The 16,886-nt window shown below is 37.5% G+C and overlaps 2 protein-coding genes across 7 annotated transcripts in view; one reads left to right on the top strand and one right to left on the bottom strand.

The window, feature by feature from the left end:
- mcf2a (MCF.2 cell line derived transforming sequence a) overlaps positions 1–8,552 on the top strand; it is a 36,279-nt gene extending 27,727 nt beyond the window's left edge. For 4 of the 6 annotated variants that reach the window (XM_038289589.1, XM_038289588.1, XM_038289593.1 and 1 more), the window contains 8 exons: positions 366–458; positions 604–682; positions 1,891–1,954; positions 3,043–3,143; positions 3,534–3,637; positions 5,468–5,580; positions 5,728–5,831; positions 5,920–8,552. In XM_038289589.1, coding sequence (XP_038145517.1) covers positions 366–458; positions 604–682; positions 1,891–1,954; positions 3,043–3,143; positions 3,534–3,637; positions 5,468–5,580; positions 5,728–5,831; positions 5,920–5,960 — 699 coding nt within the window. In that variant the 3' untranslated portion in view covers positions 5,961–8,552. Of the gene's footprint in view, positions 1–365; positions 459–603; positions 683–1,890; positions 1,955–2,199; positions 2,382–3,042; positions 3,145–3,309; positions 3,413–3,533; positions 3,638–5,467; positions 5,581–5,727; positions 5,832–5,919 lie in introns of those variants that run through there. The other 2 variants (XM_038289591.1, XM_038289592.1) reach the window with 2 other exon arrangements.
- Positions 8,553–9,094: 542 nt separating this feature from the next.
- Positions 9,095–16,165, bottom strand: f9a (coagulation factor IXa). The gene is made up of 8 exons (XM_038289595.1): positions 16,077–16,165; positions 15,821–15,996; positions 15,720–15,744; positions 15,447–15,560; positions 13,446–13,580; positions 13,041–13,360; positions 12,828–12,951; positions 9,095–10,729 (listed from the first exon to the last, which is right to left on the bottom strand). Exons 1-8 carry the CDS (start codon positions 16,129–16,131, stop codon positions 10,140–10,142), a joined length of 1,539 nt encoding a protein of 512 aa, XP_038145523.1. The 5' UTR covers positions 16,132–16,165; the 3' UTR covers positions 9,095–10,139.
- Positions 16,166–16,886: the final 721 nt, after the last annotated feature.

Here is a 16,886-nt window from a genome sequence, read left to right as displayed (position 1 = left end):
CATATGCATTTCCCTTCATTAGTAAAATATTGATGATGGGAAATTGTTTATGAATGACTCAGATTGAAGCATTGTCTGTGTTGATATCTTTCTACCACCCTCCTGGCTACAGAACAACATGTCTTCTCTGACACTTTTTAGTTTTATCTGTTGATGTGAGGAGTGTCACATCTGGCGTTTACCCGCCAGCTGCAGCTGCTTGATTTATTATTGAGGACATGGGAAGGAAGAAGTCACACAGCAGCAATGTGACTGAAAGAGCCACTGTTTGTTGATTTAAACAGGAAAGATGTGCTATATGACGTAATTCTGCGGCACTGTTTGTGATGATCGTTCTAAAAACCTGCATGTTTGTCACTGGGCAGATGACTGCTGTGGGGATCACAGAGAATGTCAAAGGTGATGTAAAGAAGTTTGAGATCTGGTACAGTGGAAGGGAGGAAGTTTACGTGGTTCAGGTAAGATGTTTGTATGCACGAAATGATTGATTTATACACAGTATCAGCATTTTAATGAGCAAACTATTACAACTGAATGGAAGTAGCCAAATAATCAGAATGAATTTTTTTCTGAAAATCCAGTTGGGATGTATGTGTTTTTCAGGCTCCAACGGTGGAAGTAAAGATGGCCTGGCTCAATGAACTCCGCCGAATTTTGACCAATCAGCAGAAGTTGCTTAGAGGTTTGCATTAACCAGCTTTATTACAATACGGACAAATAAATTAAAAAGACCAACTTGTTCTCTGATCCAATGAATATTAAAGGGAAGTCACTTGTGTATTACACAATACAGTTCCACTTTATAACTGAAAACATGTGCCTCTAGTTGTTCATAAAACACCAGTCAAGGCGGCAGTGGCCTCCTGAAGATCCAAGACTTCATAAAGAAAACTGGTATTGCAGAAGTAGGCATGAAGCTCCACCAACTTGTAGCCTGGTTGACTTAATGCATTCATTTCCTGTGCCTTATGGTTCTCTCCTTACTATTGTCAAAATAAAGAAAAAAAAAATTAAAAAGAAGAGAACATTTGAAAATATTAATCTGCAACAAAATGCATATAAGCATTCACATTTTCCCAAACTGGTGCACTCGTTTAGGCTGCAACCCTGCAATAATTGCTCTGCAACTCCATGGAGCTTCACCAGAGCATATAATACACATGACCCTTTTTATCGACAAGATAAAGGCTTTTCCTGGAGGATCTTTCTCTATAAGGCCGTCAGAAACGTTGAACAATGATAAGCTAAATTTATTTCTCACAAACTTCATTTAGTACAAATTATAAAAAGTACGAATTATAAAAACATAGGCAGTGATGTGGTAAGAAGGTGCCACTTATAGAGACAAATGTGCAGAAAACAAAAAAAAATTATATCTTAAGAGTTTTTGCTAAGCTTTAAGCAGCTAAGATCGGCACTGAAAACAGAAGGATAGGTGTTTGATGGCATGTGTGTAAAATTTAGCTAAAAAATAAGAAATTAGTTGTGTTTTGTCCCAGATGTTTTGGCACTAGAAACAGCACCAAAAAAGTATCTATGCATGTATTGGATCCTAATACAAGAAAAAAAACAAAACCCTAAAATCTGTGAAAAATATCGGCCCGCTGATGTATCAGTCTCTTAAGTACTGGCTATTTCCCGCCCTACTCATTTCTGATCCCTACTCCTCCAAGCAAAGTAAAAAAAAAAAGAGAGTATCGGTACAGGAAAAGCAGTGACAGAAATATATTTTGTATGTTATAAAGTTGGTCTATAAAGACGTTCATTATACACATTGCACAGCCTAAAAAAAGGGGGAAAAAACCCACTTCGATTACAGTTTTGAGTGTTTCTGAAGTTCCTTGCATGTAAAATCTTCCTCAAAACATCTTGTTCCTCCTCTTCTTATAGACGAAGCACATCAACATGGCCCACTGGCTGAACACATGCAGCTTTCTCCATCACTCACTGAAAGGTCAGTGCCTATGGTTGATTAGAAGCTGTTAATGTGGTTGGTCCATGAATAGAACCATAAGAATATACTCGTGTGCAAACACACGCAGCCTCTCAACCCTCTAATTCAAAGTTAATGTGAACTGTGATTTCTTTTTTTTGGTAGCTTTGTGTGTGGCAATGTTTGAAAAGGGCAAAGGCCTGTCTTTTCATATTTCACTGCTGTTTAGTTGCCTATCCCCACTCCTCCAAATCCCCCACCTGCAGGGGTATGCGGCCGTCCAGAGGGGTCTCCAGGGGCTGTCTGTCGGGGCTGGACTTTGTGTCTCTGTCATCTGATGTGTTTTTGTGCCTGAGGTCCCAGAGCCCCCGTCCCCGAAGCCCCCGGCAATGGCCCCGGCCGCGTCCCCGCTGCTCCAAGCTCCACTGATCTGCTATAACACTCAGTGGTAAACTCTGCTTGGCTCGCCTGATCATGGCATGAGGACAGGAAACCCTCTGCTGCTGTGATGCGCTACTGATTCATAGCTGTCCCCCCTTCATTTCTTAAGGCCTCCATTCTGGTTCTTAACCCATTTCACTTTGCAAAATCTGTATCTTAGCAGCTCCCTCCATGGCTTTGTAGCATTGTTAAAAAAAAGAAAAACAAGTAAATTCTGCATTTTAGAATTGCTGAAGTGCATGCTATGCAAATGTTAGTTCATTTCTTTTAATAGTTACTTTTTTCATTTTGTCAAGATTTGGCTTGTTTGTTTTTTAATAAAGAGAATTATATGTTACTTAAATTTGGATTCTGATAAACCTAGACCAGAACTTAGCTGTTGTAGACTTATGAGAACCCTGTGGGATGAATCTATTAAAGACCTGTAAATTCTGCTTTCTGCTTTCTCTTACAACTGGCTACTGGGGTTCTGTTTAAACTGGCTGGTGCACATTTTGTTTATGCTTTGTGAGAAAGATAATAACATAAATATTATTTACTTTTATCTGGGGTCAGTTTTACTCTAAAATATATCTATAAAGCTAACCCCAGTTTTAATGTCCGAGGTCATTGTTTTTAGCATGATTGTGATGTGTGACTCCTGTTCTCTTTTTCATATGATTTCATAGCAAACAGCAGAGGGCGTCAGTGAGCTCAGAGGATACTGAATCAGGAAGGAGCAGTCCAGAGCCCCAGTCTCACTCCCCTAAACACCAGCCCAACCGCCGGAGTGAGAAAAACATCATTGATGCATCTTTTATGCTTTATAATCAAGTAGATACTTAGTAACAACAGCATGAAAAATACATCCAAGGGAAGCTGATGGCAGAAATACTTGCTTTGAACAGTTCTCCACCATCATAAACTAATTTAGATATTTGACCTTTCACCCTCAGCCGTTCAGGTGTACTTTGACTTGAAGAACCAGGTACATCGAAGACTTTGGGGGAAAAAGCTAATGAGATTAGCTTTTGATTCAACATTCTTTTTAATCTCCCAGTAAGTGGCCATGAGGTCCTTTAATGTTAACATAGTTACTAAGTATCTACAAAGTACTTGTTGTGGTGTACTGCAAGGGAAAAGTCCTGTTCAGAACCTTCAACAGAACGTCTGCCTCTAGGTTGGCCCGGAGCTCATCACTCAGTAGACGTCTGCGAGGAGTGGTCTGGAGATCAGGACGCCTTCCTCCCTTCTGAGATAGAGGAGAAAAATTTGCTCAAATTGGTAAGATAGTAGTTAAACTATACAGTTAAATAATACCGCCTGGGAAAATGTATTGATTCCCCTGATCGTACAAATTATTGTTATTTTATATAATAGAACAATACAACATAGTGGATAAAAAATTAAGTATTCATCATATGACAGTTAGCCTACCCTGAGTTTTTAGAGCCAATTTTTATTCCACTTTACTCTACTTTATACTCTCACAGCTTTGTTCAATTTTATATTTTATATTCTTCATTGCAAGGTCACTCAAACTTTCCTCTCCATCCAGCTCTGCTCCACCTGACTTGCACTGTAAATATGCACCCATTTTAACCATTATGAATATTTACTGTACACTGCCTTTGAACAATGGCAGCAAGCAGACGGCTCTCAAGCTAAATTCGACTCAATTCTACTTTTGCTGGACAGAGTTATATCACTATCAACCTACACAACTTGTGTCACATTAACAGGAAACTAAAATACAATAGAGGAACAAGGTTTTCTTAAAGACACTTCTAAATGTATTTATGCATATGTGCTGATATTAGCAATTACATAAATTAGATCAAGCACTTGGCAAATATATATATAGCAAATATAGCTTCTCTGTGTACTTAATCATTGTATGATATAATTACAAAAGAGAAGCAGTTTTAACAGTTTTAAATTCCATGGAAAGATTTTTTTGGGTCTGACCTCTAGGTTTATGACCAACTTCTCTTGTGCCATTTGTGCATGCTCCTAGAAACACCTCTGGGCTTCTCACTTTAGTAAAGCGTAGTGGACCCAGGGTAATTAAGGTGAGTGGAGAAGTGCTGAGTAGAACAAAATGCAGTGTATATTTGGGTTTATTCAGAGCGCAGGTCAAGAGTATGATTTACGTCAGGACTTGGGTTTAGCCAGGGCTGCTCAAGTCCAGTCCTCAAGAGCTACTATCCTGCTACTTTTTCATGCATCCCATTTTTAACACACCTGAAATAGATGAGTGGCTCGTTACCATGCCTCTGTTGGGCTAAATGAGGGGATTGAGTCTTTCAATTCAGGTGTGTTAGAGAAGAGATGCATCTAAAAGTTACAGGATGGTAGCTCTTGAGGACTGGACTTTAGCACCCCAGGTCTAGGCTATTCTAGCTATTTCCATTTTCCCACTAACTTTGAGGAGCATCCCTGTCTTTGATAAATGAAACACATCCACAGCATTGTTATGCCACAACATGGTTTCCCTGTAGAGATGCAATTTGGGCAATATGCTTTAGTTTTTTACCAACGAAAAGTTTGTTTTTTAATTTTTCTAAGCAGCCTATTACCACATGTTTATTTGATCACCAAATAACTTGTGATAAACAAAATGCTAAATTTCATATTGCTTTCTTGTAGCTACTCTCCTTAGGTAATGATTTGGGGAGTTTAAATAGTTATCCTTTTGATAACTGCTCCATTTCAGTATTTTTTGATAGCTTAGTGGTTGTTCATCACTCTTTCAAATGTTGGATGATGGACTGAACAGTGTTTGTGATACTTTTGTAAACCATAACCTGTCTTTAAAGATCTGCACAGTTTTATCTCTGTCTATTGTCTGTCTTCCATTTCTCTAATGGTCACTAAAACATCTGGGACTTTTCCAGACCAGTTATATATCATCATGATATCTAGACTCTTTTATGACTCCTAGTTATGTGATTCTGAAATAATTATTTACTGAAGTGTTTTTGATATTTCAAAAAATTTCCAGCTTCTTGTATTTTTCAAAATCTCACAGTAAAGCAGTTTTAGCTGTTGAATTTGATTTTGTTTTGTCACTAACTTCCTTTTTTTTTTTTTTTTTTTTTAAATCTATTTCAGTCTCCAGGCAAGTACAGAGCTATGGCTGACTGTCCCCAAAACGGACCAGGCAGCATCATCATCAAGCGTGGAGACGTCATCCATCTACAATGTGAAGACAACAGGGGGCGCTGGTGAGCCTCATTGGAATGTTCAATAAACTGTCCTGTTAGGCTTAAAAAGGGCTCTAAAAACTAAAAATGAAGCTACACAAAATGCACTGTGTTTTCATTCATCCTAATTTTCAAAACAATTCCCCCGTTCACCACTGTGATGGAAAGGCTTGTGAAAAATCTGAGTCGGCAGCTGGAGGGCTTCATAGCAGCTGCCTGTCTGCAGCTCATCATAGGAAACAGCAGCCATGAGCACTCTCCCAGACTAGGAGGTAAAGACAATTTATCATCTCCTTTCTTGAGTTATCTTTAACTTCTCAATTGATTTATCCTGTAAAAGCCTGCACTTTATTCTTACAGACCCAGGGAACCTGAAGGTGAGAAAGCTGAGCTCCCCGTAGAGAAGAAAGAACTGAGGATGAATGACGATCTTATGCTGGATGATGAGCAGAGATGGAACAGACTGAGTCATAGCTGTCTCATAACTGAGGCTGCCAATAACTCCTCTCCTCAAAGAGGCTGCTTTCTTCAATTGCTGCTTTCCTAGTTTTCACTTTTAATCTCCTAAACTGATGTTTTTTGATCATAAAGATCTCTTTAGCAATCACCTCAAAGCCACAGGAGCAGGTACGCTTCTATTGGACAATCAACAGCTTACCCGGATCATGTTCTTTTTACTTTTTGATGTACAATAACTCTCTTGTTCTTCTGGCATTTCCTGTTCTACTATGGATGCAGCATATGAGTTTGCTGCTTCAGTAATGCGTCAACTCAAAGACTGGGCTCCGTATTTCCCTCCTAATACCTGACGTTATTTTATTCCTAAGAGCTTTTCTTTCTGTTTTGTTCCTAAGGGATGTACAGTAAACATGAATTTAACCTTAAAACTGTTAAGGAAATTGTACTGTTTTTTATAAAACTTTTAATGAATATTATTTTCACGTCTGTATAAAATACTCTTTCGTTCTCATGTCACCACTCTTCCATACAGTTAAGAGTTTAAATACCAAAATGTGCCATGCCTTATTGCCTTTATATTTCCGATCTTTTAGGGATTCTATGTGCTTTTTGCAAAAAAAATCTGTGTTCTCCATTCCAAATGACCTCACAAAACTTTATCAGGCACTTTAAAAGGGTGAGCTCTATTTTATTTAAAGGGCATTTATCATCATTTGTGTTCTTCTGTTGCGTTGATGCTTGCAGCTTATGAAAGTAATGACATTGAGAACTATGAAGAAAAAACAGTAATTGAAAATGCAGCCAAATGCTGCTTAAGATGGTTTTATGTTTAAATTGTGTGATGGTCCATAATATAAAGACTATCCAAAGTGAAAGCATAGTAAAGTCTGCAGCTCAAATATAATGCCTTTAGGGTAAGATCTGTATGATTATGTACCGCCTGGAAAAAAATGTTGTCAAGAAATGTGTTATATGGAGGGATTTAAACGAACTGTAGAGTGAACCTAGCCTGTTTGTTATTTCACTCTGGAAAATGACAAACAGTGAGAAAAACTGAAGTTAAACTGATGTTAGAAATTCTGCTGCAGGTCTGACAAGCTTTGTTACTCTGATGCACACAGGTGTCAACACTTTCTATTCTTACAACTGTGTCAGTAGAATAACTTTAATTAGGAAGCAATGCAATAATTATGCAACTCTGTTTTCTCTACACAATCAGCCGGTGTATTATCAACATTTTTTTTTCTTTATCTGTGTTACAGTAGTGCAGTTTAGACATGCAGATAGTTTCACCAACAACAGCTTCAAACAACTGTGTTACACATGTGAGTTATTCATATCTGTGTACATCAAACAATCTTTGACAGAGTATATGTAAGAATTCACATAGGAAACATTTTGACAACCTTGATTGCATCTATTGTCTGGCTGCTGACTATTCATTCAAGTTACCTATCGTTGCCTTAGCAAGAACTGTGTCATTTCCTTTTCCTGCAGTTATTGTTCCAAAATGACTAATTGTTAAATAATCCTGAAGTATAAAAGAAATGTATTACATAGTTTTTGCTTTGTTGAGTTAGGAGAAATCTCGTTCTGTGTATTGGTTTATTTTCTATCCCTCTATCCATGTTCCCTGCTGGATAATCTTTGTAGATCATACTGCATCAGCCATTTAACATATTCTTCTCACAAAAGTCTGTCATAACAGAAATTTCCAAGCGCATTAATAGCGTAGTTAAATGTTTTTTGTTTCATACAAGTGCTTTTAAATGTACCTTTCCTCTTTGAAAAGCAGTGTAATTTCTTTTTTTCATACTTTAAGCTTTTTTTAATTTCAGTTACGACATATAATGATCTTTGGCCTTTAACTACAAAACCACCTATTCTCTACTGAATGTGCTCTTTGCTTGCTGCTTTACCTTTTTAACTATGTTTTCATCCTGTTGTTGTTGCGCCTCTTTGTATTCCTAAATGTATGAAGGGTTGGGAAGGCAGGGGACACATTTACCCATGAATGAGTGGTAGTAGTTCATGTTGTGAAACACGGTTAATAAACATGATAGAGAAAAAAGGCAAATTGTTGCTTGGATGATGGCCAAGCACAAAACGGCAGTTGATCTTCCTCAGAAATTTTAAAAAAGGGGACTGCCATTCAAAGCACAGCCGATAAAGATGGAGGAGGTGTGAGAGAAAATTAGGCAAATTTGTATTTAAATATATCAAAAGGAAGATGATTTCTCTTTCAGGAATATAGTTCAGTAACTATTTCTATCCACGTTAAAAGGGATCCCATACAAACATGAACTACCGGTATATATACTTAAAATTAAAACAAATTCTTAGAGCAACAGGGGCTGCTGCACACCCCACACCTCCTAAAATGGTCATGTTTTCTATACTGTCATCAGCTTTGCTTTATATTATAAAGCATCTGTTAATGTCTCATAGGAAACCAAATCTCCATATGCTTAGAAAAAAAGCTATGCATAACTATGGTGAAACTTCAGTTGAAGTAAAGTGACAATATTAAGATGGCTTCTCTTCTTTTTCTATCTGTCTCCAGAATGCTGCACAGTTTGCACAGATATTCCTACTGTAAGCAAAAAAACTTGTTTGAATCCTGCTGAGCCATGAAACATGTGCTTGTTGCTGAGTATTTTGTCTGAAAATGCATGGCAGATGGACAATGGTAATAAGACCTTCTATTTGTTTTATTTTGAAAAGCTGTGGTTCTATAAAAAATATTCCGATGATATTAACATATATATATTGCAATAACCCTTTTTAGGATAGCTGAAAACAAACTTGTCAAAAGAACCAATGTAAAACTAATAAGTCTGGATTCTTGTTCCCGAAAAACAAATGTAAATAATAAATCTTAATATTATGATTTTAGTATATTTTTATGTATAGAGAGAACTTTAAAAAAAAGTCTTCCTAAACACATCAGACACTATCAACATGCGGACATGTTGATTGGAAGGATTCCAGAAGTCTTTTCTTTCCTACCCAAAGAAAATATGAACTTTAATTACAAGTATGTTTTGTTTTTATAGAGACAAAGACTTATCGAGACAATCACTCTGTCATGCTATGGGTCCCTTCTTATGCAAACTCTTTGTGTCCCTTTTTAGAGTGCATCGTTTCACAATCTGCTTTAACGAGCAGTAGGTGATGAGAATACATATTGGTAACTTGTTCCAGAAAAAAGTATAATGGTTTATTATTGAGTCTTTGATCCTACACAAAAACACATGTTTTTTAATCGGCACTCAATCAGTTTACCAGACGCATAATCAACCTTCTGCTCAGAGAATCTCATTCTGTAAAAACCACGTGGGATTATCTAAAGCAGTGATTCCCAAAGTGGGGGTCATGATGCCATTTGGGATTCTTGATAAATCTGTATGGAGTCTTAAGTTCTTAAAGAGATACAATCATCCCTAAAAATGGACATAACCAACTACTTTGGTTGTTGATTATGTTTGTAATATTACATCCGTGGTTAATTAATTTTGTAGAAATGTTTGTATGCTGAACAAGTATTTTGGATCATGAATAACCTCTAGCACCATTTTATGGGTCAGAAGCTGAAAAGTTTGGGGACCTTGGATCTAAAAAGAGGAGAGGTTAAGAGAAAATTACTTAACATTTAGTGATTGGATGTCTAACTTCAGTCCTTGAAGATCAACATCCGGTAACTTTTAGATGTGGCTCTGGTCAAACACAAAGCACCCGTAGCTCAATTTCCTCCTCAGCATTTACTCAAACTCAACAAACTGATTCTATTGCCAAAGTCAAATTTCTGTGTGTTTAACCGGAGGCTCATATGACACATTTTGAGATAAGACTAAGACTTTTCTATATGTTTAAAATATTTTTTGTAGAGTATTAACAGCTAGTTTGAAAAAAACAAAATAGACACCAGAAATTTGGTTTAAATATTTTCTTTCATTTTTTTTAACCACATTAGAAAGTGCTGGATTCTTTTTAAATCTTTCTGCATGAGCTACTGTAATATTGCAACACTTAAAGGTTAATTTATTGCTAAGTGATTTGTATGTACCAGAGGTGCCAAATGTGTGGTCTACATCAACATACGTGCTTGAACACATACATAATCATGAGTCTGGGTATTCCACGTCAAAAGCCAGCCTACGTTTGGTTACACTCATCACATGCTTCATCCAACTGTAATAAACAGACACCCGTGTGTATACACCGTATTTCCCTTTTTCTGCACATCCCTCCCCCCAACTTACAATCCCTGTCAGGAACCAAGTGCCGTGAAAGCTGTTTGTGTGCGGACCTCCGCTGTCGCCCTGGCAGGCATCTTTGGCCACATCATAGTATCCAGCACAAAACATTAAAGGAGTGATCCGTTCATTGCTGCTTCTTTTACACTCTGTCTGATCTGTGAAGGGAACTTCAATCTTCTGCAGGATATTAGAAGTGGACCCAAGGAAGCGTGTGCGACCCCAGCCACTCACTGTAGCGGGGGAGGGTTGCTTTAACAAGGCTTCGATGAAAGCCATTGGTCCAATACAGATTGGTCGGACTGTTGCTGAGAAGTTAATTGGGGCTTTCAGGAACAACAGAGCAATGTCATGGTTGTACAAGTTTAAACTTGCATTGTAGCGTGGATGCATGTGCTCTTTCAACACCTCATAATCCTGCTCTCCACCTTCCTTGATATCAGTGTTATGCTCCCCTGTTGGCAGAGAAATTTGATATAAATTACTCTCTACGAATATGAAATACAATTTCTTCTCTTAAACAGATATTACATTAAGCATTTGACAGAACTCTAAAGAGATAGAGTCATAAATTGCTTTCTGCACATACAGCAGCTTCTATGATTATTGACTACCTGATAAAGATGTGGGGAAAAGACATGAAGTTTATTGTGAGTTTTGTTTTCTTTGAGGAAGCATAATCTCACTCTGAATATTCCAGTCTTTAATTTTCAGTTCATAGAATTATCAGAATTATATTGCTGAGATGTCAACGATGTAACAGGAATGACTCCTGAAGTCCCACCCCTACAATGGATTTACTTACAGCTGAAAGCTACACTAAATAGCATCCAAATTCCTCAGGAGAGGTCTGTGCTTGCTGGACCGACTCAGATTACCATTCAGAAGGAGCTGATCAAACCAAGTTAAATGCAGCTCTTCCTGAACCCGCCTGCTGCAACATCCATCCATCCATCCATCCATCCATCCATCCATCCATCCATCCATCCATCCATCCATCCATCCATCCATCCATCCATCCATCCATCCATCCATCCATCCATCCATCCATCCATCCATCCATCCATCCATCCATCCCTCCCTCCCTCCCTCCCTCCCTCCCTCCCTCCCTCCCTCCCTCCCTCCCTCCCTCCCTCCCTCCCGCTTATCCCTGCTGGGGTGGCGAGGAGTGCTGGGTGCCTATCTCCAGCTCTCAGTGAGCGAGAGGCGGGGTACACCCTTAACATGGCAACACAGAGACAAACATGACAAACATCCATTTACGCAGAAACTAACACCTAAGCAGAACTTAGAGAAATTAAACCTAAATTAAAAGCTAATTAAACCTAACAGCCATTTTTTTGGACTGTGGTAAGAAGTTGAAGTACCCGGAGAGAACCCACGCATGCACAGGGAGAACATGCAAACTCTTTGCAGAAAGACCCGGGCCGGGAATCTAAATGGAACCTTCTTGCTGCAAGACAGCAGTACTACTCACCGCTTCACTGTGTAGCCCAGAACAGCTTATCCAGCTCTGGTCGACCTAAATTAAACTACTGAAGGAACACCGCTGGACCAAATAGCTCATGCCATACTGGTGCAGCTGCCTCAGAGCTGCCGCTACCAGTTAACCACTGTACCTAAAGGGAGACGTCATGGGCTACTTCATCACTGTTTAATGCATTCCTGATTCACTGTTTGGTTTTTACTGTAAAACCAAATGAAACCAAATGAAATGTTTTTGACTGCGGTTAACATCTCTTGCGTCAGGGTTTATTCAAATTCATCTGCTACTGTTTTAAAGGACACTTTGAATGCATTAAGCCTTAACACTTGAACATTTCTCTGAGCCTTTTGAATGGACCTTTAAACCCCTTTTACCCTTTTATTTGTTTATTTAGTTGTGCTTATTTACCTTAGTGTTTAGTGTTTGCATAGTTATTAGATATAATAATAGTGTGTCATTATTAGCTAATAATGGTACCATTGTATTTTAACCCGTGGTCTTTTATGTTTATTTTACACAGTGAAGGATTTATCACTCAGGCAAGGGTTCAAGGAGACAGAAGCAGACATACAGATATTGACATGAATGAGAAAAGGTATTTGCTGCTCGGGCCCCGGCAGTAGACTTCAGTGCTGAGAATCGATATTCCCCCCAGATGAGTAACTTAGGAAAAGAATTATAATCTTCCCTCTGGGGCCTGGGCACTGGTGGTGGCATAAGCCAGGGGGTGAGTGGAACTGAGAACAGTCTGAGAGTGAGGGAGGAGATGGGTAGGAATTAACTTGTGTGCAGGAGAGAAGCTATGCCAGGAGCTAAATGAAGGGGATCTTTAAAGATGATTAGCTTTGGAGAAGGTGCAGAACCGATGCTGATTGACTGAAGCTGATAAGAGTCTTCCGGATTCAATTTTCGTTTAAGCTTAATATTCTTTATTCTTTCTCAGTAGTTAATTGTTTATTTAGAGTATATAGAAATGGTTCAACTTGTACAAACAGTACTTTTAATTATTTTGACCAGTAGACTACTGTTACCATAACGTACTGTAGCAGCTAAGTGTACCATCTTACCTACTCTGATGAAGAAGGAGCCTTTTGCCTCCACCAGACAATGAGCAGCAGTGACAATCCATCGCTCTGAGAGGATGGAACCCCCACAGAACAATAGACCACTGGGATTTGCTATCAAACCAACCTGGAAATAACACAGATTAACAGACCAAGGGATAGACTCTTTACTTTTTTGCAGGTTGCAATAAAGTTCCTGATATTTCTAAACAGTACCTGCCATGGAATCTCTCCTGGAGTGACTACCCGCCCTCCAACTATACGTTTGAAAGGTTCTGGTGACTTGTCAGAGAGGATTTCAGAGTGGTTGGATTCTCTCAATAGGAGGTCACTGAGAGACTGATTCTGAAAAATGTCACCATACTCATCTGTAACCAAAACTGGCTCTGTGATGCTGGCTGTTGTAGGGGAGGGTGTAGTAGACGTAATATCATTTATAGGTGTGGTGCTCGAGTGGTCTGAAGAACGAGGGATGTAGAGAGACCTCTTGAATGGGCTCACAACAGTATATGCAGTTCTCCCACAAGGGTAGTCAACTGATTATGAAAGAAAAGCAGCAGTAAATATTAAACAGCAAATACTTGATCTTTTATTACAATAATTTAATTTAAAAGTCCAAACCTGTTGCCTCACAGCTGACTCCATCCTCCATCAACTTATATCCTGTTGCACAGAAGCATTTTGCTCCGAGGGTTCCCATTGTGCCACAGAAATGCATACAGTCTCCATTGTTTACGTCACATCTTTTTACTAATTCTGGGCAAAAGGAAAAAAAACAGAACCTGGTTAAAGTTTCACCTTCAAATTGCATTTTACTTTAAAAACTTCTCAAATACCTGTGGTTGAATCCTTAAAAAAAATTAGCTCTAAATCAATATTTAGTAAAAAAAAAAAAAAAAAAAAAATGATGTAATTACTGCTTCATTTTTTTTTTGTATGTCACAGTCAGACAGGTATATCTGTATTGAGTATTTTTTCTTTATTCTTTATAAAATAGTTGCTGCCCTCCTTAGCTGCCCTGTGATTAGCTCCAACAGCTTACCTGTGTGAGCTGATCCTAGCCATTGCCTTAGCCTGGTCTTACTATCTCACCAAGAGATAGTGTGTTATGAGGGGTTTGCAGTAACAGTTTGTTACAGTGCCACTCATAGCATGTACTACCAGTTGTAATATTGCATGTAGGCCAAACGCACAACCTTGTTTTCACCTGACATGAAAACCTGATTGCATTTTAACATATTTTCTGTGTCCACTAATTGCCTTGTGACAGACTAGAAACTTAAACTGTTATGTTTCAGCTTTTTTGCCACTGAATTTTATTCAGGGATGTCAGAATAAAGAGGTCTTGATTTGAATTCCTGCCAGACTTGTAGATTCTGCAAGAGATCTGCAACAAGTTATTTGGTCGGTTACATTTACTTGACTAACGTTTTGAAAAAAAAGAAAAAGGAGTCGTTGTACTGCATTGTAATTCTTACTTGAGTTAAAGAATGTGATGAAGCTTCATTACTCTTACTTAACATTTCTGCTGCATCAGGAGTAATTGACCTCAGTTTTAAAATAAAAAATGAACCATACAGACACATCTACTGTTGATGTTCACATGAGATGACTTTTTTGTTATTTTCAATCAGCTGATCCCGCGGTGTCATTTAGAGGTTAAGTATAACAGCAGCAAAAGTTTAACTATATCTTGTTATTGGAAGCGGTTAACCCTATCCTAACCTATATCCATCACGCACTATCATCATATATTTTTTAAATTTTAAAAGAAAAAAAATATTAAAAATACAAATTCAAGAAGTGTTTCTTTCACTGTAAATTATTATTGTTTAATCACACTATGTTATATGACTTATCATTTTATCTCATTGGTTGAAACACCACAATTTGTATATAACTTTATATCTGGTGTAATTTTACTTAGTTTTCAATTTTCCAAAATATAAAATCAAATGTAGGTTACTTTCTCATTACTTGAGTTGTCTTTCACTGGGTACTTTTTATTTTTACTTGAGTATTTTATTAGATGGCTACTTTTTACTTGCCTAAAGATGCAATGCTTGTCTTACTTCAGTACAGTTATTGGGTACCACCTCTGGATTTTTTTCTGTATAAATTACTTTTACAGTTATACCCTTATTTGTGTAAGTCTATCGTCTACCCTCATAGGATACATCAACTTTAGTTTTCCATGACAAAATGTGAAAAACGTGTTTCTAAATGTTTTGCAAGCTTCTTTATGTTTATAGAGTGGAAAAGTAAGTTATATTCCAGCACTGCTGACCATACAGAGAATATAAAGTGATTTATTTTTTAATGCAAGAAGCAAATTAGAAACTTGTTTTGCATAGCATCACATAACCCAGTTCAGTTTGCTTGCTGTACACACATTCCTTCAGTTGTTGTTCTCAGAACACAGAGAAATACAAACAATTCAATACTGTATCCTAAATCCAGATTGTTTGTTTAATTCGATTTAACGAACAGAAGAAAAGACCATTTGGTTTTATTCCTCAAAATGGATGTCATGATGTGACCAAATTTTGCTCACGTATGTATTTGAGGAAAATCTAATTTAGTTGATAAAAAAAAAAAAAAAAAAAAAGTGCATTCACTCACCGATCTCACAGTTCTTGCCAGCAAATCCAGACTTACAGTTACAGGTATAGTCACCTAGGTGGTCTATGCATGAACCCTGGTTAAGACATGGGCTTGAGTCGCATTGATTGCCATCTGAAGAAAGTCAAATACAGGATCCTAATCACCCATTTTATAAAAAAAGACACATGAAATCCAGTAATACAGGTAATCCCTGCAGGTTATTTCTGAATAAGCATGTTCTTTGCTCTTAGATATACATTTCAAATTAATCATTCTAAAAAGATATCTTACCTATATAACCTGACCAAAACTCCATCTAAAACAACACAAAGTTAATGATCACGGCCAGCATGCATAAGAATTTGTTGTAAGAATAATTCTTAAATACTTACAGTCTTTTTATCATTCTCAAATATCTCCCTAGCTTCCTCCAGGTCACATTTTTCCTCTAAGCATTCTCTTTCTAAGTTTCCCTCCAGAAACTCCTCAAAGATCCCAGTATTATGACGTTTATGTCTGCTGAGGAGGCTGTCCGCTGTTTTTTCAGAGAGAAATACTGGACTTGGGGCTGGATAAAAAAACATACAATATACAGCCTGAGTTTTATCATCACCTCTTTTGGTAAAATCATAGAAAGTAATTTAATACCTCCGGGGCTGAGGTGAAAGTACAAAAGGAGCAATGAAAAAAAAGCTCCTGCCATTCTCACTTTCAGTGTAAATCCAACTGAATCTTTGGGCCATAGCTCCAAAGTACAAGTTTGTGTTTACACACTTGCGGCCTCAATGAGCTGCCTGCTTGTTCAGAGAAAGAAAAAACAATCTGGGAATCTCAGAAACCACTGAGTCAAGTGTTTTTCCCCTTTTGTGTAATGTGTGTTTGCTAATTAATAATGACAAGGAATCACTGTAAAATTAGAGATAAAGATCTTCAAGTCATTCAGGGACAGTTAATACTATACTGGTGCAGCCAGAATAACCGAGGGGGCCCTGTGAGACTTTGTCAACATTTCTCTGGCTTCAGTGTCAAGTTAAAGGCTCAGGCTTTGAACAGCTTATATATAACATTCAAATTCTTGTTTCCCAACTGCCAAACTACAAACTAATATGCATTATACTAGATATGTTTGGAAAGATTTAAGCATAAACTGTGAAAAATGCATTTTAAAAAGGCAAAAATCCTTATATGGCCAACAATATTACCTCCAACATTAGATTTTTAAAGGGTTGACCTAAATGAAAAAGTCAGTAATCTTCAAGAGCTTTCTAGATGTTTAAAAGTTTTTAGAAACTGGGTGCAATTTTTTTGAAAATATATAAACAGAGTTTTAGAATAATTCATTTAATTTAAGAAAAATCATCTTTTTGTGTTAAACAGATTTACATTTATTGTTACAACTGTACTTGGATTAATCTTTTTCATTAGCTGTTTTTTTTTTTAAAGAAATTTACATTTTTA

This window comes from Cyprinodon tularosa, unplaced genomic scaffold, assembly GCF_016077235.1.
Source record: "Cyprinodon tularosa strain WSP-4 unplaced genomic scaffold, ASM1607723v1 ctg27, whole genome shotgun sequence".
Taxonomy (NCBI): Eukaryota; Metazoa; Chordata; class Actinopteri; order Cyprinodontiformes; family Cyprinodontidae; genus Cyprinodon; species Cyprinodon tularosa.
This window is presented reverse-complemented; position numbering and strand designations above follow the sequence as displayed.